The sequence below is a fragment of the Brachyhypopomus gauderio genome, chromosome 17, assembly GCF_052324685.1.
Source record: "Brachyhypopomus gauderio isolate BG-103 chromosome 17, BGAUD_0.2, whole genome shotgun sequence".
Taxonomy (NCBI): domain Eukaryota; kingdom Metazoa; phylum Chordata; class Actinopteri; order Gymnotiformes; family Hypopomidae; genus Brachyhypopomus; species Brachyhypopomus gauderio.
The window spans coordinates 22,261,623-22,289,559 of NC_135227.1; the positions used below are offsets into that span (position 1 = coordinate 22,261,623).

At 47.6% G+C, this 27,937-nt stretch overlaps 1 protein-coding gene across 12 annotated transcripts; it reads right to left on the minus strand.

Annotated features, from left to right (window-relative positions):
• plekha1a (pleckstrin homology domain containing, family A (phosphoinositide binding specific) member 1a) lies at positions 1-27,937 on the minus strand. Of its 12 annotated transcripts, none has more exons than XM_076977794.1 (14): positions 27,822-27,937; positions 24,753-24,913; positions 19,914-20,102; positions 16,204-16,260; positions 15,996-16,041; positions 14,970-15,067; positions 13,729-13,860; positions 13,517-13,657; positions 9,314-9,382; positions 8,992-9,056; positions 8,806-8,869; positions 8,397-8,486; positions 7,297-7,371; positions 1-2,774 (listed from the first exon to the last, which is right to left on the minus strand). In XM_076977794.1, the coding sequence occupies exons 3-14, from the start codon at positions 20,052-20,054 to the stop codon at positions 2,466-2,468; spliced, it is 1,287 nt and encodes a 428-aa protein (XP_076833909.1). In that variant the 5' UTR covers positions 20,055-20,102; positions 24,753-24,913; positions 27,822-27,937; the 3' UTR covers positions 1-2,465. The 12 variants fall into 12 exon arrangements, with proteins under 12 accessions (XP_076833909.1, XP_076833910.1, XP_076833911.1 ...); XM_076977795.1 differs by lacking the exon at positions 27,822-27,937 and adding an exon at positions 27,362-27,794 and having other exon boundaries at positions 24,753-24,857; XM_076977796.1 differs by lacking the exon at positions 27,822-27,937 and adding an exon at positions 27,362-27,794 and having other exon boundaries at positions 24,714-24,857.

Genomic DNA, 27,937 nt, shown 5'->3' on the forward strand with positions numbered 1-27,937 from the left:
CACAGCTAAATACATTTGGTTTATTCTTATGATGGTTTCACATAATAAATAATACAAAAATATGAGCTAAACTGTTACAGTCACCACTTAAAAGACAAAAAATGTTAAAATTAGAAAAAGGCACAGGCACTGTGAGGTCCTCGTGAGGGATCAGCCGCAGGTCATCACACACACCCCTGGGGAGTGAGAGTCGTCACACACACCCCTGGTGAGTGAGAGTCATCACACACACCCCTGGTGAGTGAGAGTCCTCACACACACCCCTGGGGAGTGAGAGTCGTCACACACACCCCTGGGGAGTGAGAGTCGTCACACACACCCCTGGGGAGTGAGAGTCGTCACACACACCCCTGGGGAGTGAGAGTCGTCACACACACCCCTGGGGAGTGAGAGTCGTCACACACACCCCTGGGGAGTGAGAGTCGTCACACACACCCCTGGGGAGTGAGAGTCCTCACACACACCCCTGGGGAGTGAGAGTCATCACACACACCCCTGGTGAGTGAGAGTCATCACACACACCCCTGGTGAGTGAGAGTCATCACACACACCCCTGGTGAGTGAGAGTCATCACACACACCCATGGGGAGCGAGAGTCGTCACTCTACCCCTGGGGAGTGAGAGTCCTCACACACACCCCTGGGGAGTGAGAGCCATCACACACACACCCCTGGGGAGTGAGAGTTGTCACTCTACCCCTGGGGAGTGAGAGTCGTAACACACACTCCTCTCCTAGCCCACCCAGGCTGGATGAACTGCTAGAGGTGGTGTGCAGGACATCGGCACTGCTGCTGGTTTGCTGCTGGACTGAGGAGGAGACCCTCTACACTACACACTGTATACAGTGGTGGTCATCAAACTAAACACTGTTTACAGTGGTGGTCATCACACTAAACACTGTTTACAGTGGTGGGCATCACACTACACACTGTATACAGTGGTGGTCATCAAACTAAACACTGTTTACAGTGGTGGTCATCACACTAAACACTGTTTACAGTGGTGGGCATCACACTACACACTGTATACAGTGGTGGTCATCAAACTAAACACTGTTTACAGTGGTGGGCATCACACTACACACTGTATACTGTGGTGGTCATCACACTAAACACTGTTTACGGTGGTGGTCATCACACTAAACTCTGTTTACAGTGGTCATCACACTACACACTGTTTACGGTGGTGATCACACTACACACTGCTTACAGTGGTGCTCATCACACTAAACACTGCTTACAGTGGTGGTCATCACACTAAACACTGCTTACAGTGGTGGGCATCACACTAAACTGTTTACGGTGGTGGGCATCACACTACACACAGTTTACGGTGGTGGTCATCACACTACACACTGCTTACGGTGGTGGTCATCACACTACACACTGCTTACAGTGGTGGTCACCACACTACACACTGCTTACAGTGGTGGTCACCACACTACACACTGCTTACAGTGGTGGTCATCACACTACACACTGCTTACAGTGGTGGTCATTACACTACACACTGTATACTGTGGTGGTCATTACACTACACACTGTATACTGTGGTGATCATCACACTAAACACTGTTTACGGTGGTGGTCATCACACAGTCTGACCTGAGGAGCGCACAGGACACAGGAGAATGCCAAAAACTCACAATGTTAAAAACACTCAAAAATGTCAGTTTGAGATAAACATTATTATAACCATCTGCAGCTAGGATACAATGTGCAGGGCTGGAGTCAGTTTGTGGTGATCAATCAGCCTTTCGGTTTGTCACCAGGTTTAGTGTGTTATAGCAGAGGAAGGACCACATGTTTGCCACTCTGGGTGTACAGTATTAGATGCATGGTGAAATTATTAAAGTTTCAGTTAAAGTAACAGTTTCTGTTCACTAGAAAGTTTACAGTGCAAGTGTGAACAGAGTAATGGTTCCAAGCCATCACCAGCACCTCTTCAGAGCAGATGGCCTTTCACGCCCTGCTCATGGAGCGAGTCTCAGTCCTCTACTCCTCCATGTGTGGCACTCACAACATCCCGGTTCCTCCCAGAAACACCAATACAATACCACTGAAAATAGTCTGTAGTCAACATTTGATCTGTCGCTATATAAAACACAGACTAAGCAGAACAGTTTGCTGAAAATCAGGAACTATAGGACAAAAGAACCTTACAGAATAAAAATCACACACACACACACACACACACACACACACACACACACACACACACACACACACACACACACACACACACACACACACACACACACACACACACACAGAATTCCTCCCAGTCATCTGGGTCATCTGGTCTCATGGTTCTGGGGAGGCTTCATTCTGGGCCGTCTGTGCGGTCTGCAGTCAGGATGTGTGCTGTGGCTGCTCTGTTTGGACAGTCCAGTACACTTCTACACTGATCAGATTGAGGTCTTTTTAGTGTAGTCCTCATCAGTGTGAAAGGTTAAAGTTCAAAGGTCAGACCTGACTAACTGGTAGTTCCACATCATCAAAGTCCCGAGGTGGGGTAGGGGCGGCATGTGCACCGAAACTGCTTCGCCGTCGCCACGGAGATTCGTGACTCACTTGGAGAGGTGGGTCTCTTGCAGTGACAGGCGGGCATGTTGCCGAGGCAACGGCAACAGACTCATGAAGTGCTCGCTGTCCCACGCAAGGCCGCGCGGCACCGTGGCATTCTGGGTAGGCTGGCAAGGCAGGGCTGGTCTTCCAAGGGGCGGGGCCAAGCGCGTGTGTGTAGTAGAAAGGGGAGGAGCCAATGGCGTGCTCCTAGACACAGAGAACACGGCGTTAACACCACACCTCCCACCAACACAGCACACACGCACAAATAACATCACACGCAGCTCACACGTGTAAAACCACACACGTGTAAAACCACACACGTTTAAAACCAGTACAAGGAATTTAAGCAAGAATGCTGCAGCAGGTTTGAGATCACTGCAAACGGGACACACAGACAGCCTGGTTCAACAGGGTTAGTCCATCACTGCACATAGGGGACACACAGACAGCCTGGTTCAACAGGGTTAGTCCATCACTGCACATAGGGGACACACAGACAGCCTGGTTCAACAGGGTTAGTCCATCACTGCACACAGGGGACACACAGACAGCCTGGTTCAACAGGGTTAGTCCATCACTGCACACAGAGGACACACAGACAGCCTGGTTCAACAGGGTTAGTCCATCACAGCACACAGGACACACTCAGACAGCCTGGTTCAACAGGGTTAGTCCATCAGAACACAGGGGACACACAGAGAGCCTGGTTCAACAGGGTTAGTCCATCACAGGACACAGGGGACACACAGACAGCCTGGTTCAACAGGGTTAGTCCATCACTGCACACAGGGGACACACAGACAGCCTGGTTCAACAGGGTTAGTCCATCACTGCACACAGGGGACACACAGACAGCCTGGTTCAACAGGGTTAGTCCATCACAGCACACAGGGGACACACAGACAATCTGGTTCAACAGGGTTAGTCCATCAGAACACACAGGGGACACACAGACAGCCTGGTTCAACAGGGTTAGTCCATCACAGCACACAGGGGACACACAGACAGCCTGGTTCAACAGGGTTAGTCCATCACAGCACACAAGGGACACACAGACAACCTGGTTCAACAGGGTTAGTCCATCACTGCACACAGGGGACACACAGACAGTCTGGTTCAACAGGGTTAGTCCATCACTGCACACAGGGGACACACAGACAGTCTGGTTCAACAGGGTTAGTCCATCACAGCACACAAGGGACACACAGACAGCCTGGTTCAACAGGGTTAGTCCATCACTGCACACAGGGGACACACAGACAGCCTGGTTCAACAGGGTTAGTCCATCACTGCACACAGGGGACACACAGACAGCCTGGTTCAACAGGGTTAGTCCATCACAGCACACAGGGGACACACAGACAGCCTGGTTCAACAGGGTTAGTCCATCACTGCACACAGGGGACACACAGACAGCCTGGTTCAACAGGGTTAGTCCATCACTGCACACAGGGGACACACAGACAGCCTGGTTCAACAGGGTTAGTCCATCACAGCACACAGGGGACACACAGACAATCTGGTTCAACAGGGTTAGTCCATCAGAACACACAGGGGACACACAGACAGCCTGGTTCAACAGGGTTAGTCCATCACAGCACACAGGGGACACACAGACAGCCTGGTTCAACAGGGTTAGTCCATCACAGCACACAAGGGACACACGGACAGCCTGGTTCAACAGGGTTAGTCCATCACTGCACACAGGGGACACACAGACAGCCTGGTTCAACAGGGTTAGTCCATCACTGCACACAGGGGACACACGGACAGCCTGGTTCAACAGGGTTAGTCCATCACTGCACACAGGGGACACACAGACAGCCTGGTTCAACAGGGTTAGTCCATCACTGCACACAGGGGACACACAGACAGCCTGGTTCAACAGGGTTAGTCCATCACAGCACACAGGACACACACAGACAGCCTGGTTCAACAGGGTTAGTCCATCAGAACACAGGGGACATACAGACAGCCTGGTTCAACAGGGTTAGTCCATCACAGCACACAGGACACACACAGACAGCCTGGTTCAACAGGGTTAGTCCATCAGAACACAGGGGACACACAGACAGCCTGGTTCAACAGGGTTAGTCCATCACAGCACACAGGGGACACACAGACAGCCTGGTTCAACAGGGTTAGTCCATCACTGCACACAGGGGACACACAGACAGCCTGGTTCAACAGGGTTAGTCCATCACTGCACACAGGGGACACACAGACAGCCTGTTTCAACAGGGTTAGTCCATCACAGCACACAGGGGACACACAGACAATCTGGTTCAACAGGGTTAGTCCATCACAGCACACAAGGGACACACAGACAGCCTGGTTCAACAGGGTTAGTCCATCACTGCACACAGGGGACACACAGACAGTCTGGTTCAACAGGGTTAGTCCATCACAGCACACAAGGGACACACAGACAGCCTGGTTCAACAGGGTTAGTCCATCACTGCACACAGGGGACACACAGACAGCCTGGTTCAACAGGGTTAGTCCATCACTGCACACAGGGGACACACGGACAGCCTGGTTCAACAGGGTTAGTCCATCACTGCACACAGGGGACACACAGACAGCCTGGTTCAACAGGGTTAGTCCATCACTGCACACAGGGGACACACAGACAGCCTGGTTCAACAGGGTTAGTCCATCACAGCACACAGGACACACACAGACAGCCTGGTTCAACAGGGTTAGTCCATCAGAACACAGGGGACATACAGACAGCCTGGTTCAACAGGGTTAGTCCATCACAGCACACAGGACACACACAGACAGCCTGGTTCAACAGGGTTAGTCCATCAGAACACAGGGGACACACAGACAGCCTGGTTCAACAGGGTTAGTCCATCACAGCACACAGGGGACACACAGACAGCCTGGTTCAACAGGGTTAGTCCATCACTGCACACAGGGGACACACAGACAGCCTGGTTCAACAGGGTTAGTCCATCACTGCACACAGGGGACACACAGACAGCCTGTTTCAACAGGGTTAGTCCATCACAGCACACAGGGGACACACAGACAATCTGGTTCAACAGGGTTAGTCCATCACAGCACACAAGGGACACACAGACAGCCTGGTTCAACAGGGTTAGTCCATCACTGCACACAGGGGACACACAGACAGTCTGGTTCAACAGGGTTAGTCCATCACAGCACACAAGGGACACACAGACAGCCTGGTTCAACAGGGTTAGTCCATCACTGCACACAGGGGACACACAGACAGCCTGGTTCAACAGGGTTAGTCCATCACTGCACACAGGGGACACACGGACAGCCTGGTTCAACAGGGTTAGTCCATCACAGCACACAGGGGACACACGGACAGCCTGGTTCAACAGGGTTAGTCCATCACAGCACACAGGGGACACACAGACAGCCTGGTTCAACAGAGTTAGTCCATCACTGCACACAGCAACTGCCCTTGATGGACAAAGTGACAGGACAGCAGCACAGAGGATGGACACTGAGGCAGAACTATGGAGCTGTGACACTCAGGAAATAACAACAACACAACAACAACACAACAACTCTGCTCAGTTGTGACAGAGAGACCGACATAACCTGCTGAAGGATGGTCATTAAATCAGGCACAACATGTTCATGAGAAAACCTGAATCCATGGCATTATTAGTTAAGCATTAATATACATATAGTAAAGATGATGATCAGGACGCGTGTTAAACTAAATTATCCATACATATCAGTTGTGTAAGGAGACAATTAGTGCCAGAACTTTATTTGCATAGCATATATAGCATTTTACTGAAAAAACATCAAACGGGTTCTGTAGGGCAGAACTTCCCCTATGAAAGCACTTATTTCCCACAAGCACACTTAACAGAGTGCACGAGAGCTTCCACAGAGCAGAAACGCTCTCAGGACTTCCAGGAGACGTGAATAACACCTTACAAACGCACTGTCCCATAAAGAGCATCAGCAAAAACGCTGCTATGCGACAGAGACGCGGGGTGACGGCGGGGGCGGGGCATGAGAACAGGGCGGGGCATGAGAGAGAGTAGTGCGGGAGCAAAGCTGGCAGAGAAATCATTAAAAACACTTATTTAACCAATATTAAATATTAAACCAATATAACCAACACCAACTGTAGAAAAGGTCACATGGTAGCTGAAACATAGACAGATGGAGAACAGGAGAGGAGCCCAGAACTCAGGACCCAGGAGCCCAGAACTCAGGACCCAGGAGCCCAGAACTCAGGACCCAGGAGCCCAGAACTCAGGACCCAGGATTCAGAACTCAGGACCCAGGAGCCCAGAACTCAGGACCCAGGAGCCCAGAACTCAGGACCCAGGAGCCCAGAACTCAGGACCCAGGAGCCCAGAACTCAGGATACAGAACTCAGGACCCGGGAGCCAGAACTCAGGACCCAGGAGCCCAGAACTCAGGACCCAGGAGCCCAGAACTCAGGACCCAGGAGCCCAGAACTCAGGACCCAGGAGCCAGAACTCAGGACCCAGGAGCCCAGTGCGGTGTCACTATGGCGGGGGCAGCAGAGCTGTTGGCTCCTTTATCCAGCCAAGCAGGGTTACACGAGGATGTGACTGAAGCTCTAACTGCAGTGTGTGTGGTACATGTTACAATTATTTGGTTAGTGTGTGTGTGTGTGTGTTGAATTTATGCCTGTAAACTGCTTATCTAAGCAAGATGAGTGGCCTGAGGGGGAGGGGCTAAAGAGGGCGGAGCTCACATATGTGCTGCCTTGAGCGATACATGGTATGTACCTCTGAATACAAGGACTCGAGTGCCTTCTGGCCTGGCGCGTCTGCAACAAGACAGTGCACAGCCATATTAGAGGGGAGAGAGAGAGAGAGAGAGAGAGAGAGAGAGAGAGAGAGAGAGAGAGAGAGAGAGAGAGAGAGAGAGAGAGAGAGAGAGAGAGAGAGAGAGAAGGAGAGATAGAGATAGAGAGAGATAGAGATAGAGAGACAGAGAGAGAGAGAGAAGTAGAGTAAGAGAGAAGGAGAGAGAGGGAGAGAGAGAGAGAGAGAGAGAGAAAGAGAGACAGAGAGAGAGAAGAGAGAAGGAGAGAGAGGCAGAGGAGAGACAGAGGGAGAGGGAGAGAGAGGGGGAAGGAGAGAGAGAGAGAAAGAAAGGGAGAGAAGGAGAGAGGGAGAGAGAGAGAGAAAGAAAGAGAGAGAAGGAGAGGGAGAGAAGTAGAGAAAGAGAGGCAGAGGAGAGACCGAGAGAGAGAGAGAAAGAAAGAGAAAACTGAAAGAGAGAACAATGATAGAAAATAGAGTGAGAACAGAGAGAGACAGATGCAAGAGAGACAGAGAGAGATACAAGAGTGTGTCTGGGTGCTCCTAAATGTAGTAAAATATACTCAGACTGTGGATATCTGTGGAGTATGTGTGTGTTTGTATTAGAATGCAGTGCTACAGAGAGACAAAAACTACCTCAGAACCCATTTATCTGCACTGTCTGTCTGTCTCCTGGTGTTGAATAACAACGCCCCCTAGTGTACAGAAGCAGTGCTACCTCAAACATGCCAGCACACCACAGACTCAACACACACAGTACCGCCATGCAGACGTCCTAGCAGATTAAAATGCCCTACGTTAATACACCGAAAATGATGAATACATTTATATATACGTGTGTGCGCGCGTATATGTGTGTATGCATGCGTGTTCATGTGCATGAGTGTATGTGCACGTTTGCGTGCAAGTGTGTGTGCACTCGTCTATGTGTGTGCATTTGTGTGTGCGTGCTTGTCTGTGAGCGCGCGTGAGTAGGTGTGTGTGTGTGTGTGTGTGTGTGTGTGTGTGTGTGTGTACACACACATACAGGCACAGCAGATCTTCCTGGGCCCCTCTGTGCCACGATGGCCCCTGAGATGGCCTTGATCCAGCTGTACATCTCCTCAGGACTGTCCGCCTGGAACCAGAGGAGTAGGTGGAGTCAGCAGGTGGAGTCAGCAGGTGGAGTCAGCAGGCGGAGTCAGCAGGTGGAGTCAGCAGGTGGAGTCAGTAGGTGGAGTCAGTAGGTGGAGTCAGCAGGTGGAGTCAGCAGGTGGAGTCAGCAGGTGGAGTCAGTAGGTGGAGTCAGCAGGTGGAGTCAGCAGGTGGAGTCAGCAGGTGGAGTCAGTAGGTGGAGTCAGCAGGTGGAGTCAGCAGGTGGAGTCAGCAGGTAGAGTCAGTAGGTGGAGTCAGCAGGTGGAGTCAGTAGGTGAGTCAGCCACTAAGTCAGTCCTCACCTGGACATAAAATGTCCTCGATGTGGTGACAACTTCGAAGAGGTTGTCTCGCAACAAAATATCACTGCAAACCAAAGCAAACAGGTAAAATGGACTTATGTATATTTCAAGCCACCACTGAATAGTGAATAGTGAAATCATGTCAAAGGCAGGTTGGTGTGCAGGAGTGTTAGAGGAGATGTGCACCTGTGTTTACACTCCTGGGCTTTATGAACCTCCTTAAGAGGGATCATACGAAGAGGTTCCTTCTCCTGTAGACACACAGAGCTGTTAGAGACACCAGTCCAGACCAGATACAGATCAAGACCAAACACGACTTGAGACCAAACACGGGTCCAGACCAGACACGGGACCAGACCAGACACCGGTCCAGACCAACACAATGAAGAACACGGGTCAGGACCGATCGACACACATCATCGTTGTCTGATCAGCACTCATTCACTTCACGCCACACACCCCCTCCACGCAGGAAGCATCCAGAGGAGAGATTTAAGTTGGCACTCACAAGATCAGACTTAAAGTAGCTCATGGAGTTCTCCTCCAGAAGGAAGTATCTCCTTTTCCATGTTTTCATCTGATACAGCACAGAGACAAAAAGATAGAATAAATATGAAATTATACATACACATATATACACACTATACATACATACATTATATATACACACACACACACACACACACACACACACATACACACACATACACACACATACACACACACTCTCTCACTTGCCACTTTATTAGGTACACCTGTCCAACTGCTCATTAATGTAAATGCTTGATCAGCTCAGTGGGGTATTCCACAAAGATCAGCTCTGGGGGTTATTCCACAAACCTGTTGGTGCCTCTTGGGCTGGTCTGAGTATTTCAGAAATTGCTGATCTACTGGGATTTTCACGCACAACCATTTCTAGGGTTTACAGAGAATGGTCCGAAAAGAGAAAATATACAGTGATGGCAGTTTTGTGGGCGCAAATGCCTTGTTGATGCCAGAGGTCAGAGGAGAATGGCCAGACTGGTTTGAGCTGATAGAACAGAAACAGTAACTCAAAGTCAAAGTTATTTATATAGCGCTTTTTACAACACATGTTGTCACAAAGCAGCTTTAAAATTGTATGGGTCCAGATCTCTAATGAGCAAGCCAAAGAAGACAGTGGCAAGGAAAAACTCCAAGGAAGAAACCTTGGGAGGACCAAGACTCAAAAGGGAACCCATCCTCCATTGGGCGGTCCGTTATATCCAGTCGTTACAACAGAGACATGTAGAACACACAACACGTCGAACCTTGAGGCAGATGGGCTACAGCAGCAGATGATGACACCAGGTGCCACTCCGGTCAGCTAAGAACAGGAAACTGAGGCTACAATTTGCACAGGCTCACCATAATTGGACAGCAGAAGATTGAAAAAATGTCTGGTCTAGAAATATAAGATGCATTCGATAGAAATCGATAAAATTAAATTCCCACCATGTTTTGACAGACAACATGAATAGCCAATGACAATAGCGTCGCCCAGACCAATCAAGCGGATGAACTAGAGTTCCAGCCATTTCAGGGTTGGTTGAAGCACACAACATTGAATGTGGGCGTGGTGGCGGCTTAGCGGACGTGCTAATATTTTCGTTATTGCAGGCTAGCACGTCAGGACTTGAGCAGTGCTACTGAAAGAGAAAATGGTGAACAAACGAACACAGTCCAAAACTTAAATGAAAAGGAGGAAATAGTTGAAAAAAAGCTATTCAGAAAAAGACAGGTAATACAACAAATCTGTTTTAACATTTGAAGCTACAACACACACAATGTAAAACTAGACTTGTCCCGATCCAAATATTTAGATCGGATCGACCGCCGATATTTGCAAAAAATGCGTATCGGTATCGCATCGGCAAGCACGAGAAAATGCCGATCCAGACTCCCGATCCATTTTTTTTAAGTTCGATTTTTTACGTTTTCCAGCGCACCCATTTAGATAATCCATTCCAGTTTTTGCTGTGATTTCACCAGTGAGAGTAAAGTCCGGTCCGCATTTTCCAGCACACCTTCAGCACACGAGCATAGTATCTCCCCAATTTAGCTCAGTGGCATCTCCTAACCATTAAGATGGCCATGTAAATTTGAAGTTATCAGTAAAAATGTCAGTTGTGTGGGATTATTTTACCTTAAAGGACGACAAAGACGAAGAGGTAGAGTGCAACATGTGCCACAGTAAAGTCAAGCGTGGTGGTAAAGCTGTGCGAACATTTAATACAACCAATCTAATCAAGCATTTAGCGAAATACCACCATAAACAACAAGAAGTTTCTAAAGAAAACCGAAGACAAAAAGAAAGCTCCTACACAACTAACACTGGCAGAAACGTTTACGAAGCGTGACAAACTGCCACTTTTTTTAAATACAATTTACAATATTTTTTGCACTTATGGCTTTTTAAGCCTTGGTTTACTGATGCCATTTCTGTTTGTTATTTATTATTTTGTCTATTTTGAGTTTATTAATTGCTAAATAAACAGGGGTGGGTTTCCCGAAACGTTCGTAGCGCCAAGTACTTCGTAACCTCGTATGAAACGTACGAGGTTAAGAAGTACTTAGCGCTACGAACGTTTCGGGAAACCCACCCCTGGTCAGTTTCTCCTTACCAACCATTGTGTATTATTCAAACTCACCTAATTCAGCTGGCTACTTATTATCAAGAGTAAAACGCCTTTCAACATGAGTTTGACAACAAAGTAACTTGGCTAAATAACTTTAAACTTTAATACATGCTCGGATAGGCCGGTATCGGATCGGAAGTGCAAATAAATATTGGTATCGGATCGGAAGTACAAAAAGCTGGATCGGGACATCCCTAATCCCAGACGAAAACAAGTACTGGTGATCCACATAAAATGACAGACCATATTGCCTAGCTTCTCCAGCGCCACACCGTATGACACAAAAAAAAAAACATATTTTATCGCAAAAGACATGCCACTAAATACTGTAGAAAATGTCGGATTTAATCAGCTAAAGTAATTGATCCTCGTTACCAACTACCTGGCCGTAAACATTTCTCTCAGACGGCTCTTCCACAGCTATACACAGAGTGTAGAGAGACTCCAAAGGAGTTGGAAAATGTGTCATAATTCGCTACTACATCAGATTTGTGGTCAAGTCGCACGTCTGAACCATATATCAGCCTCACTGCTCAGTCCATTGACCAAGACTGGAATTTGAAAAGCAAATGTCTTCAAACTGCCTACTTACCTGAAGACCATATAGGCGTTAGCATTAGGATTGAAAGAAGCACTTACATCCTGGGGACTAAATGAAGACAAACAGGTCTGCATCACGAAAGACATTGGAATGAATATGATCAAGGTCACATGACTTAACAACTGGGCACGGCTGCAGTGCTTTGGGCATATATTTCACACAGCTATAGGCAAGTTGTTGAGCAGAATTTTCCTGTCAGTCATTCTTAATAATATGCCTAGCTCAAATTAAGATGGAATAATGAACTTAAAATCCCACGTTGAAGTTAAGCATGTTATTAAGAGTAATAAAAATTGTGCTAATAAAATTATAGTGAGTATGGATATTCAATTAAATCCTTAACTTAAAATTCATAAATAAATGACTGGTTTGTTAAAAAACTATATTGCTTGTCATATTTTACATTTTCATGAGTGGATTTAAAATAGATATATTTTTATTTAATCATTAATTTATTTTTCCATCTCTGCACAAAAATCTTTAATTGTATTGCTTGAGAATTACCTGCTTGCACCAGATGCAGACAGTGAAATGGACCGTTTGCAGTGGTGGAAGATTCAAGAGAGAAACGTTGCCGCCTGGCAAAACGCTACTTGTGCATCCCTGCAACCAGTACCCTCTCTGAGGGGGTTTTTAGCACAGGGGGTAATATTGTCACCTGCCACGGGGCAGCTTTAAAACCTGAGGCAGTGGACAGGCTTGTCTTTCTGTAGCAGACTTGTCTGAACACGGAGCACTGTGAAACAGTACTGCACCAATAGCAATAATGTGCCTTTCTTTATTTGCTTTAGCATTAGCTCATCAGAACTGAATGAATGTTAGTTTTGATTGTTTAAACCTGTTTGAATACATACTGAGAATTTAACTGAGAATGTTTTTTTTTTTGTGTGAGTGTACAAGAAAAAGCGCTCAGTATAGAGGTATTTTTTTGAGATAGCATTTTGTATTAATATCTACTTTCATTTATTTGGGGTAGAACAAAGATTCTATTGTATAATGTTCTATATTACAATTTGTCTTTTGTTAGAAAATAAATACAATTTAAAAATTTCACTTCTCTTCACTTTAAAGTATAAAGGAAATAATGATTTAATGTATATCGTGATATATATCTATATCGACTGATATGGAAAAAAACATTGTGATAATATTTTTTTCTATATCCCCCAGCCCTATGTGCAGCCAACAAATCTGCAGCAACTGCGTGACGCTATCATGTCAATATGGACCAGACTCTCTGAGGAATGTTTCCAGTACCTTGTTGAATCTGCCATGAAGGATTAAAGCAGTTCTGAAGGCAAAAGGGGGTCAAACCCAGTACTAGCAAGATGTACCTAATAAAGTGGCCGGTAAGTGTATGTATAAAAAGCACACATATGTTAAAAGCATATATAGACACACACACACACACACACACCTGTCCCCAGATCAGCATGCTCCACGCGGTACTCACCACAGCTCCCTGTTTCACACAGTAGCCTGCTTTGATCACACCCTGATCCTCAGCTGTCCTACACAGGACGTTGGGCAGGTGTCCAGGCCTCCGGCAGGTCTCCTTCCCTTTTCCAGCTGTGTGTCCATCATCTCCCTCCTGCTGAGGGACAGTTGGAGTGAGAAGGGTGTGTGTGCGCGCGTCATCCCCATGTTGGATCCGGTATGAAGTACCTGTGTGCGTGTGACGATCGGGACTCCTCCAATGATCTGAGTACGATAGGAGACTTGCTTTTTGCTGCCTTGAATATCAGACACTGCCCTCTGACACTGAGAACTATGAACCACATCACAGGACTTCGGCACCTGGGGGGGAGCAGTGTTTTTATAATGTGAACATGACTTCTGTACATTGCTACAGAATGGCTCCACTGTCCACCCAATAGGGCCCACTTGCATCATAGATTAGTGCTTCCTGCAGACAAGAACTCAGGACAGTCCAAGAAATACACCTAGATCCAGTAATGATGAATCCTGGCTGATCATCTGAATAGTACAACCTAGTACAACCGCAACAAGTGTTAGTCAGGTGTCAATCCTCCCTATCTGAGGTCTTGGGAGTGGGGAGGACTTATTGCCTGCCTGTAGTGGACAGACCTGTTTCAATGACCATGGGTACTCATGATCATTATGCATCCATATACAGTAGAACCCCAGAACTAATGGAACAACACTAATTCGTTCCAGAAGGAGCGTCGAAAAGTGATGCAGTCGAGTTCCGAATCAATTTTCCCCATAAGAAATAACTGAAAATTGATTAATCCGTTCTCAACCATCAAGTGGAATTCCAATGCTAAGTCCGTCACACGAATGCCTTTTTCATACTTCTCTATGATCGCCTTTTTCAACAATATTGTTCTTACGTTTCCTCTTCTGCAAACTACAAAAATACAGCAAAACCTGGAGCACAGCCTCAAAATGATTTAAAACCCATTGAACAATGCCAACGCCAACTAGCAGCAACTAGCAGCATGTGACCGAAGCACAAACTGTATTTTGTTTACAAAAGTCACGTGAGTCGGGTCAGATTCTGAAGTTTTGTTCAGGCTCCAAGACAAAATTGTCTCGAAATTTTGCGCCAAACTCCGAATATGTCAAGGACTGAGGCCGTCAAGTTCCGGGGTTCTACTGTATATAAAGAAACACTGATTCATTAGAAATATCTTGTACGAGTGGAAACTAGGGCAAGTTCTTGGCATACAGAATTGTTAGTCTTCCTCCTCCTCTTCCTCAGTTACCTATTTCTGACCCCTAGGCCAGTGTAATGATTCTGGATATCAAGCCACATTCACCCTAGCAGTGACAGCTGTGTAGAACTCCTTCAACACTGCTGAACCTGTTTTATGGTACTGCCATATGCCACCCTAGTATTTCACATACATGCAAGCACACAGTGAATTCAATCAAACACTTACAGTGATTTTAGTGGCGTTGTTGAGTGCGTTGACCCACTCTACAAGGTCCTGCCGGTCATTAGCCTGTAAGAAGAACTTCCTCATTCCTGCATTAATGACTAGAGAGAGAGAGAGAGAGAGAGAGAGAGAGAGAGAGAGAGAGAGAGAGAGAGAGAGAGAGAGAGAGAGAGAGAGAGAGAGAAGTGAAGGTAATTACAACATGATTATCAATATTGTGACCAGACGTGTGTGCTCATACATTATGTGTTTGTAATCATGCTAGTACACGAGCTTCACTGATGACACAGAATCACATTGTTTTCACACGAGGACCATCATACAACAGAAACATCTGCATTTTTCTGGCCTCTTACATAAAAAGTCTTAACAGAGCCAATGGAGTAAATAAAGCTACAGGCAGTGCAGAGATGCAACAACACACAGCATCGTATTCCCAAATAGCTGCACTCCCTTAATCCTCCGTCTGTGTGTGTGTGTGTGTGTGTGTGTGTGTGTGTGTGTGTGTGTGTCTGTATAGTATTTAAGGATGACGTTTAAATACCATTGATGTTGGCAGGCTCAATTCAGCCTCACGTAGGTGAGGTACAAAAGGGCATGGAGGGTGTGGGGATCTCCACACAGCTCACATGGTCATACGAGCAGAAACACAAGCAGGGGGGTCCTGACTCACTCGCCAGGCGTCCCAGCATCTGCCTGATGAATCACAGCCAAACCATTTTACTTGGGACACTTAAAACGCTACCACACAGGTGCGTGTCCCAGCGGCACACAGGCAGGTGCGTGCGGGGCTATGGGGTCACCCTCCTCTAACAGGGACCAAATACAAACGCAGGAGTATGACCCTGATTTTCATGGAGAGACTGGAAATAAACAAAAGTACTTGCAGACCAAAGGCCAGTCTGAAATGTGTCATGTGTTGACGTTATTCCATGTGTGATTTCCGGACTGATGATTCAGTAGAAAGTGTGTGGTGTTCTGGTTATTTCTGATTGGGTTTACTGTGCATCAGAAAGTCAAGAAACACACCAAAGCAGAACTCAGCTTTGGGCCTTTGCTTGGTGGCATCGCTGACCTGCAGAGGAACGTGGAGAGAAAGTCTGAATTAACGCTGCAGTCTTTGATCACTTGTTACATGAGCTACAAAGGTTAAATATAGACAGTTAATTAACTGCAAAACCTTTACAACATTTACAAAAAAAACATAAAATAAAAAAGGAAAAAGACTAAATCTTACTTTGGATATATAGGTAAGTTTGAGAGATCCCACACAGGCAGACCCTACAGGCAGATTCTGAAACAAAAGCCAAAATGACAACAGAATCAAATCTCAAGAGTGAATACGAATCGTGAGAAAGCATAGCTAGATGAAATTATATTACAATTATAATAAACATGAGAAAACATAGCTAGATGAAATTATATTACTAGGGCTGCCATGATTAGTCGACTAGTCACAACTATGTCGACTACTAAAATAGTCGACGACTAATTTATTAGTCGATGCGTCGTTTTTTTTCCCTCTCCAAACTGCTGCTACAGTTTCCACTGCTGCGTCTGCGTTTCTGTCCTTGACGCACATGCGCAGTTTAGTGGAAACCGGGGTAGACAGTTGACGACATCCCAGGACGTTATACAGACAGGTTCTGGTATCGTGGCTACCCGGCTACGGAACTCAAAAGTGTGGGATCATTTTCCGTAGTCGGGTTCCGAAACGCGTGCAATATCTGCAAGACAGAACTTACCTTCCACGGCAGCACAACCGCGATGTACGAGCATGTACCTGAAGCATGTTGTGGCTAATTGTCACAACAATGATGAATAGGGACCATCATCTCTGTAATCTAAATTGCTAGTTAGCTGCTAAAGTTACCATAAACAGAGCGTTAACTTAGTACTTACTTATCGCAGGGTTGCCAACTTTTCAAGATCACTTGGAGTGAGCAGAGGCGTAGCGCATTCTGGGGCCCCACCGCAAGGAGGCAATGAGGAGGCCCGTGCGTGAGCTAAAATCTCACGAGCGACCGTAGCGCGCGAACCTGCGCGAGCGGTGTAGGCGTTTATACTTTCGCGAGCGTCGCGAGCGTCACTGCAGTAAATATGGCTTTGCAGTGTTGTCCGAAACGATACGTTAACAAATACGAGCCTCTTGTAATTCCAGGACGAAACATGAGAGAACGTGAAGACGTTAAGATTGGGCGTTTTGACCATTAAATAATGTGATAAAAAGCGAATAATTTCGAGTATATGTATAAATATTTAACTAAGTTTAACGTGCTGGGAAATATTGAAATGGACCTTGAAAGTGATGTACAAATGCTTTAATTCCACCTTGTTAAGGTGTATGAACCCTGCAAACATGACTTTGTTCATCGCGCTGAAGCGCGGCGCGCGCGCGCGAAATTACAAAATTCGAAAGGTGCACGACCTCGCGAATCGACAGCGCGCGAGGCTCTCGCGCACGGGCGGAGCCACAGCGATTACGTCATTTTCGCCGCGCAGACCCTCAAGTATAAACCAGGCTTAACATCACCCAGGAGGATGACTAAACAATAAACTCGTCCTAAGGCGGGGCCCACTTGTTTTCGGGCCCCCCCCCGCAGTGCGTGCCTTGCGTGCCCCTCCCCTACGCCAGTGGGAGTGAGATTTGATCTTTTGGGGGGGGGGGGGGGGGGGGGGGGGGGGGGTTAAATTGGACACAAATTAACTTTATTTTTGTGAATAACTCCTTAGTTTCAGGTCCCTACCTAATTTGATTTAAATGTAGCTAAGCTTGATGCCAGAGACTAATGAAAGAAAGAAAATCCTAAAAAAAAAATTCTTTATTAATGTAGGCCTATTTATTTTTGTGTTTTTTAAGGCAGTGCCTTATCCTTATTTTAATAATTGTTTGTTGCAATAAGCTGCATATTTCATTAAAGGTTTGAACTCAAACATCAAACATACTGAACTCAGAAAAACATACAGTTTTTTTAAACTAACATTATATTTTGTGCTCAACCTGCACTTTGAGCTCCGAGTGCGTCTCCCAGGACAAAGAGGAGATGATGTCGTTACCACGATGGAGAGCAGGAGGGTGCTCGTCATAACATATAGAGTCAAGTCTGGTGTTGACACCCTTAACATTGATGTAAGTGGGATTTCAGATGATCATGGAATAAACTGCTATTAAACTAGACTCAATAAAAAAACTTAACTGAGTTCTCATGACAGTGGGGACCATTGCACAGGCATGAGGTGTGGAGTGAGGACCGTGGTGCAGGTCTAGGGTGCAGAGTGAGGACCATGGTGCAGGTCTAGGGTGCAGAGTGGGGACCGTGGTGCAGGTCTAGGGTGCAGAGTGAGGACCGTGGTGCAGGTCTAGGGTGCAGAGTGAGGACCGTGGTGCAGGTCTAGGGTGCAGAGTGGGGACCGTGGTGCAGGTCTAGGGTGCAGAGTGGGGACCGTGGTGCAGGTCTAGGGTGCAGAGTGAGGACCGTGGTGCAGGTCTAGGGTGCAGAGTGAGGACCGTGGTGCAGGTCTAGGGTGCAGAGTGAGGACCGTGGTGCAGGTCTAGGGTGCAGAGTGGGGACCGTGGTGCAGGTCTAGGGTGCAGAGTGAGGACCGTGGTGCAGGTCTAGGGTGCAGAGTGAGGACCGTGGTGCAGGTCTAGGGTGCAGAGTGAGGACCGTGGTGCAGGTCTAGGGTGCAGAGTGAGGACCGTGGTGCAGGTCTAGGGTGCAGAGTGAGGACCGTGGTGCAGGTCTAGGGTGCAGAGTGAGGACCGTGGTGCAGGTCTAGGGTGCAGAGTGAGGACCGTGGTGCAGGTCTAGGGTGCAGAGTGAGGACCGTGGTGCAGGTCTAGGGTGCAGAGTGAGGACCGTGGTCCAGGTCTAGGGTGCAGAGTGAGGACCGTGGTCCAGGTCTAGGGTGCAGAGTGAGGACCGTGGTGCAGGTCTAGGGTGCAGAGTGAGGACCGTGGTGCAGGTCTAGGGTGCAGAGTGAGGACCGTGGTCCAGGTCTAGGGTGCAGAGTGAGGACCGTGGTGCAGGTCTAGGGTGCAGAGTGAGGACCGTGGTGCAGGTCTAGGGTGCAGAGTGGGGACCGTGGTGCAGGTCTAGGGTGCACAGTGAGGACCGTGGTGCAGGTCTAGGGTGCAGAGTGGGGACCGTGGTGCAGGACTAGGGTGCAGAGTGGGGACCGTGGTGCAGGTCTAGGGTGCACAGTGAGGACCGTGGTGCAGGTCTAGGGTGCAGAGTGGGGACCGTGGTGCAGGTCTAGGGTGCAGAGTGGGGACCGTGGTGCAGGTCTAGGGTTCAGAGTGGGGACCGTGGTGCAGGTCTAGGGTGCAGAGTGAGGACCGTGGTGCAGGTCTAGGGTGGAGAGTGAGGACCGTGGTGCAGGTCTAGGGTGCAGAGTGAGGACCGTGGTGCAGGTCTAGGGTGCAGAGTGAGGACCGTGGTCCAGGTCTAGGGTGCAGAGTGAGGACCGTGGTGCAGGTCTAGGGTTCAGAGTGAGGACCGTGGTGCAGGTCTAGGGTGCAGAGTGAGGACCGTGGTGCAGGTCTAGGGTGCAGAGTGAGGACCGTGGTGCAGGTCTAGGGTGCAGAGTGAGGACTGTGGTGCAGGTCTAGGGTGCAGAGTGAGGACCGTGGTGCAGGTCTAGGGTGCAGAGTGAGGACCGTGGTGCAGGTCTAGGGTTCAGAGTGAGGACCGTGGTGCAGGTCTAGGGTGCAGAGTGAGGACCGTGGTGCAGGTCTAGGGTTCAGAGTGAGGACCGTGGTGCAGGTCTAGGGTGCAGAGTGAGGACCGTGGTGCAGGTCTAGGGTGCAGAGTGAGGACCGTGGTCCAGGTCTAGGGTGCAGAGTGAGGACCGTGGTGCAGGTCTAGGGTGCAGAGTGAGGACCGTGGTGCAGGTCTAGGGTGCAGAGTGAGGACCGTGGTCCAGGTCTAGGGTGCAGCTATTTACCTGCGGGTTGTCCATGTACCACAGCAGACTGCCCTGCTGTGTGTCCAGGAGGAAGTAGCGGCGCAGGAACCTGCCGCTGTTCTCCAGCTCCTCGATGTCGAGGAAGCCACAGACGCGGTTGTGTCGGTCCACGTACGGCATCGCTCCGCTTCAGCGCTCATCCCCCTTCCCGTCCACACCAGCACACAGCTGCAGCAGAGATGGACTAGACTGCATTAGAGTGGGCAAGAGGGGGTGAGCACACACCACAAATCTGCATAACAGAATACCAGAAAGAGTCTGGAAGGCTTCACTTCAGACGCACTAGTGTGCGTGATCAAGACACCTGCCTGAACGCTACTGCTGGCCCTGCAATCTTGCCAAACACGCTAGAATGAAAAGGGTCTCTTTGGTTACACTTCCTTGATGTCGGGGTGGTGTCCTCTCAAGACCAGTCAGTGGTACAGTGATAGTTGTGACACAGAGTTAGTGGCATTTTCTCACAGACACACTTGTGTTCAAAGTTTTGCAAGAGCAGCACTCTGTCCTAATGCACCCTACACAACTATGCTGGCCCTGCTGCTGACCGAGTGCTCTCAAGAGCCGAGGAGGAGGAGCACGTTTTAGACCCGCCCACTGAACAACCTGGTAGTGTCACCAGACCATGTGACCTCCTCCATCACACCCTTTAACAGAACACAGCAATATTTCACTCTGGACACCAAAGTCATGGTTCAACTATGTTATGAGCACCAGCCTGAGAACACTGTGTGCACCAAACACACCTACGCAGGTGCACCAAACACACCTACGCTGGTGCACTAAACACACCTACGCTGGTGCACTAAACACACCTACGCAGGTGCACCAAACACACCTACGCAGGTGCACCAAACACACCTACGCTGGTGCACCAAACACACCTACGCTGGTGCACCAAACACACCTACGCTGGTGCACCAAACACACCTACGCTGGTGCACTAAACACACCTACGCTGGTGCACCAAACACACCTACGCTGGTGCACCAAACACACCTACGCTGGTGCACCAAACACACCTACGCTGGTGCACCAAACACACCTACGCTGGTGCACCAAACACACCTACGCTGGTGCACTAAACACACCTACGCTGGTGCACCAAACACACCTACGCTGGTGCACCAAACACACCTACGCTGGTGCACCAAACACACCTACGCTGGTGCACTAAACACACCTACGCTGGTGCACTAAACACACCTACGCTGGTGCACTACACACACCTACGCAGGTGCACCAAACACACCTACGCTGGTGCACTACACACACCTACGCTGGTGCACTAAACACACCTACGCAGGTGCACTAAACACACCTACGCTGGTGCACCAAACACACCTACGCTGGTGCACCAAACACACCTACGCTGGTGCACCAAACACACCTACGCTGGTGCACTAAACACACCTACGCTGGTGCACCAAACACACCTACGCTGGTGCACCAAACACACCTACGCTGGTGCACTAAACACACCTACGCAGGTGCACTAAACACACCTACGCTGGTGCACTAAACACACCTACGCAGGTGCACCAAACACACCTACGCTGGTGCACCAAACACACCTACGCAGGTGCACTAAACACACCTACGCAGGTGCACTAAACACACTTACGCTGGTGCACTAAACACACCTACGCAGGTGCACTAAACACACCTACGCAGGTGCACTAAACACACCTACGCTGCTGTGTAAATGCAGAACCACTACACTAAAAACATGGAGAAAAATGTAAAGCGATTAACATAGAGCTAAAGTCAATAGATGGAGAGTGTGAGCAGCATCTTATTCTGCCACACAGAAGACAGCATTCTCTCTGCTCTACGCTGGAGACATTCACTGCAAATGAATAAAGAAATAAACAGACGACGCTTGTGACCCAAACAAGGCTGCTGTGTGTTGGCTGGAGACACAGGGACGAGGTTCACCATGAGTCACCCAGTCAACGTGCACAAAATGGCTGCCCAGTGATAGAGCACAGAGCGCGTCGTTGTGTTCCGGGATTAGGAGACAGTTCTGCACTGTGACCCTTGAAAGGACACCAACTACCCCCTCCGTGATGAGGAGGACTTGAACATCATTTATCTGCCATGAGGACACATCAACCCTGCAGAGTCTAGCTACTCATCACAACACCCCATTGTTTCCAAACAGCACCTGAGAATTAGGCTCTCAGTGAAATCTGTACACCACCTTCACAGTGTCCTGCTACACCACCTTCAGTGTCCCGCTACACCACCACATTCACAGTGTCCCGCTACATTACCACCTTCACAGTGTCCCGCTACACCACCACCTTCACAGTGTCCCGCTACACCACCACCTTCACAGTGTCCCGCTACACCACCACCTTCACAGTGTCCCGCTACACCACCACCTTCACAGTGTCCCGCTACATCACCACAGTGTCCCACTACACCACCACCTTCAGTGTCCCGCTACATCACCACCTTCACAGTGTCCTGCTACACCACCACCTTCACAGTGTCCAGCTACACCACCACCTTCACAGTGTCCAGCTACACCACCACCACCACAGTGTCACAGTATATTTGCGTATGTTTGTTTAGGTTTGTTGACAGATTTGGTTACAGGCAATCAGACACACAGACAATCAGACACACAGACAATCAGACACACAGACAATCTAAGGGATCAAACACGGGAAAAAACTACTTTGCACAGTCCGCTCACATCATCCAGCGAGCAGACGGAGTGACAGAGGGGACATTTCTGTCCCTGATGTTCTTAATTATTCCAAGATGGTGTAGCGGGAGGAACACAAACACGTGGTAAACGTACATATGGGGGGAGAGACACACAAACGTGCAGAAACGCGTGACAATCATGCTCGTTCACCAAACACTGTTGGTTAAGAAAACAAGTTAAATAAGAAAAACAGCAAGTCAGCTCTGTCAAGCCAACTTTCTTTCTTTCACTGGGAAGTCCCAGGACCACACTTCCCAGTGACCCCCGCATGCCCACCCCAGCGGCTGGGAGAGGGAGACCCCGGACAGCACCCTCCCAACCACGGAGCGCAAGCCCAGGGGAACCAGAGGAAACAGAGCCACCCCCAGGATGGCCTTCCCCGCAAGACTCCAGCGCCCCATGCCCCCAAGAGCCACCCCTCACACGGCAGGGCCCCCCTCCCGCCAGGGGAGCGGGCCAACCGCCAGCCGGAGCACCAAGCCGGGCCCCAAAACCCCAAGGCGCCCCCCCCCCTCTGGAGGGGAGCAGTAATCACAGGGGAGCAGCCGGGAGAGGACCGGGCACAACTACCCCCGACCCAGAACCAGCCATCCTCACTCATACACTCAAACTCATATATACATTCACCCCCATATACACCCACACACATTCACCCACACACCTTCATTCACACCCATATACACTCCTACATACATATACACAAGACAACCTAACTCCACTACTAACTCCACTGCAACCAACTGCCAACTGTAAATAACTTAAAACTTATTATACTGTAAAGCACTTTGAGTTGCATGTATGTATGAAAGTTGCTATACAAATAAAGATTATTATTATTATATTAAAGCAGATTGTTGAGACAAGAACAAAAGTCGGTGTCCTGCACATTCACTATCTAGTTCGTTTAGCTATTTCACATTCTTCAATTTCAAACTTACAATTCCCAAAAAAATCCATCTTCTCCCTTAATGACCAGAATCCATCTAATTGTATATACAGTAAACACAGAGTGACCCATAGACAAACTGACCAATTTAATATATAGGAATTCAAGTCTAACCATTTCCTTTCTGAAAACATTGTACCTCCAGTGCTGCAGGAACCTTTCACAGTACCCACTGATACCAAATGTTTGAATATTTACCTTATTGGTGGTATTGTTGTTAGACTGAGGAGCCAAGCAGTCTATGCAAGCAACCCGGTTTTTTGAAAGGATGTAATAATAACATTATGATAAAAATAATATTGTCACATAAATGTTCTTTACAGTGTACTATATAATCATAAACTGTTTGTAGTTAATCTAGAAATACTGATTTATTTATACTTAAGCTTTTCTCCAATGTGCTCATACTGATGCACTCCAGTTTTTATACTGCTGTAAAAATGATACAAAATCTGTAAAAAATCCTGAAATGTACAAATATTATTTCTCATCCATTTGGAAATAAATTATGTGCTAAATAGAAAAAAAACAAGAAATTATTATGTGTGATTTAATATATTGATGTATTATTCAGCAATCTCATATGACTAGCATGCTAACTACGAATTGTGGCGTTTGCTAAAACACTGTAAAACTGTCTTTTGAATTAACTGTAACTTCCTCTTGCATTCAAGTTCCAGCTTGTGCTAGGTTGTATTAAAATTAGTAATTAGTAAAATTAGTAAAAAAATTGGTGATACCCAAATGAAAAGTATATTAAAAGTTTCTAAATCTGAGAGGTCTCTCCAGATTAAAGTTTTCATGAGTCTTTCAAAATGGCCACAGGGAAGAGGTAACATTGACAGGATGTTTTCAGAATATGCAGCAGTATGACTGGCTTTAAAATGCATGGAATATTTAAAACACAACTACATATACTGATTTACACATCAAGCAGGATAATAACATGGTTCTGTATTAGCATAATTTGTAGTCAATGTTGCAAGTGTGCTTAATGGGTTAGTGAGCTTAATTGGGGCGTTTACCCCCTATTTCACCCCTAAACAGTCAAAAAAATCAAACATATAGTGAATGTTGTGTGGCTGAGAGTTGTGTGCTCCGAGTGCTTTGTGAATACCTAGATGTTAACTCCTCCCACCAAGCGCTGATCACACACCTGGTCTCTACCCACCGCTCTCCTCACGGAGCTGAAGCAGGAGCCCAGACGTCTCAGCTCCTCCTGCTTCTGATAGTCCAGCTACGGTTCTTCACACCCAGTCCTCTACACACACGCCACAGGGACCTGCTGTTAAACTGCGGTGACCTCCCGACTAAACCCTGGTTACAGCAAATGCACAAGAAACACACACACACACACACACACACACACACACACACACACACACACACACACACACACAATCACTCGCTTCTGAATCGGAATGAGAAGAACCAGCACTAATCACAGGCTTTATGCCAGTCTAGCAGTGGAGAGAAGAAACTCACCCCGACATTTATCTTAGCTTAACCTCATATGGTGCAATAATAGCACTGTTAATCATAGAAGCTGTTCCTCAAAGGACCTTAGAGAAACATGCAGCCTAACTGCTGTCTAATCTGGGAAGATTAAATTCTCATTAAACTTAAAATACTATTAAAGGCTACTAAGACATTCAGGTCCAAATGTGTCTGGGGTTTAGGGTGTTCAGGTCCACAGGGTTAAGTGAGGTAAAATAATTGACAATGAACAGTGTGTTGTACATGTTCTAGATGCACTGTGTACTGTTCTAAAAATGTTTTCCATCAATTTTCTTTGAGTGTTTTACAGCAGGTTTCTCCTCTACCATCTACGTACACCACTGACACGTGTAAAACCAACAGCTGTGACTTTCATGGAACGTCAAACCCAGGCCATCAAATCTGGAAGACCAGACTATCAAGTTCTGAGTCAAAAACATCGCAGAAACAAATGCAGGGATCATCTACAACCTGATCAACTAAACTTCCTTGGACTGAAGAAACCTGGTTCTGGGACTGAAGCCGCTAACTGAAGAAGATCAGACTAAACCCCTTAAACTGCGTTAGTGGGCTCAGCTTTTCAAATGCTGCCATTTGGGTTAGTCATGCTTCTAAAAAGCTTAACAGTTATTCAGAAAATAGCTTTAGAAACACAGCTCAAAAGATAGTAGATACACACATCCCTCGTGTCCCAGTCAATGACATAGAGAAAGGGTTTTATATGGACCCAAACAGAGTTCACAGCCTGACGCAAACGTCAAAGTCACAACTCCATGTTGTGTGTGTGGAGCTTTGCATCACGCGATTGCCAATGGGCTGTTCAGATCTGTTCAGACGTGCTGTCTGAACAGGTACAGCCTTACACACATTATTATGAATATATTTATATGTAGTGTTAAAACCATTTTTTAATTCCTGAAAGGTTCTTGCTTATTTTTTCTGATCTAGTTAGACAGCGTCCCCTCCAGCACACGAGGTCGTGTTATGAAATGTCCAAGTATGTTGGCTGATGCCTACAGGAGTGTCTGCCTGCACATGCTCGCTGTATACATGCATACGACTCAGTTTAGTGCTACCGCGTTACATATGAGGAGGATTCAGACAGAAAACTTCCACCGATATGAAAGCAGACCAATTGTGCCGTTTTATTGTTGATTTCCAGAGCGACAGCAGGGTTCTTCACTATTAGTGCTACAAGAACTGCTCTGCCAATTCCCTAAAACTGCAAGCCTTTCATAAAATCTACGCACGTGTCAGACAAACCTCTGTAATATACAAACTATGGGTGTCCTGACAGGGCAACATGCCAAAGTCACTGGACTTCCCACATAAAGCCACACACACCTCTAACATAATTCCCCCATGTCAATGAAGTGAGACGCTACAGTCACCAGGGATTCACACACACTGGAGGTGAAGTCAATGGAGTCAAACCAGTCTGAACACAAAGACAAGGCCTACTAAATATGCATCTGATGCCATGAACTAGGCAAGATGACAAATGTAACCTACACTATGTCTGAAATGAGAGCAAGGCAACCCACAAAGGATAACAGCTTTAAAAGTCTAAAGATCTTTTATAAACTTGAGAGATTTGCAGTATACATTCCTAAGCATGCGACTTGTTTGACAACACATGATGCAATCAATTAACAAGCTTGTGACAGCACTGAAAATCTCAAGGAAGCCTTAAGCACATAATTGGTGAACCTTAGACATGTTGAAAGATTACCTAGCTAGGTGTTAGAGACACAATGTCATCTACATGTTAGAGATATTCACTCACACTGAAGAGACACGGTGTCGTGGACATGTTGGAGACATTCACTCACACAGAAGAGACATGATGTCGTGGACATGTTAGAGACACAACATCGTGGACATGTTAGAGACACTCACTCACTCACACAGAAGAGACATGGTGTCGTGGACATGTTAGACACACACACACACACACACACACACACACACACACACACGAGACACGGTGACATGGACATGTTAGAGAGACACACACACACACACACACTCACTCACACAGAAGAGCCACGGTGTCGTGGACATGTTAGACACACACACACACACACACACACACACACACACACACAGACAGAAGAGACACTGTGTCGGTCATGTTGGAGACACTCTCACTCACTCACACTCACACACACACACACACGCACACACAGAGCGTTGTGGACATGTCCGCCGTCTCCAAACAGAAGAGACACGGTGTCGTGGACATGGCCGCTGGGTTCATCTACTCACCCGTGCAGATCAAGTCCGGCTGGTTCCGCTCACGTCCAAACACACAGACAGCTAGCGCTGCTGCCTACCTCGGTTACCTACGTTACCTGTTACCTAAGTTACCGGTTACCTACGTTACCCGTCACCTACGTTACCTAACTACGGAGCTGGCTCGCGCGCCTCCACCAGCTCCACTGCGTTTAGAACCGGAAGTGGTTTTACGTCATGCGTTCTCGTTTCCCTTCGGTGCGGATTTATTCTTTAAATAACGCCCGTAAATGCCGCATATGACCGCATTTCACAGGTATATTTACGGCTCTGCGAGAACAAAGCTCGGTCGTGTCCGCCCGTTAAATGTGGGTGGAGCCGGTTCCGTCCGGACCGAGCCACGACTCATCTGACTCCCCAACACGGAGCACAGCGTGTTTACATTCACACCACTCACGTTTCACAGTCACATATATGTGTGTGCACATCTCACCCTCTTTACTAGATGTAATAAACGTGGCTCCCTGGTTAAGGTCAGAACCGCTCCGGGTCATTTGAATTTTAATAAAGATTTACCGAGTAAATCTGTTATAGTCTCAGACAGCTGAT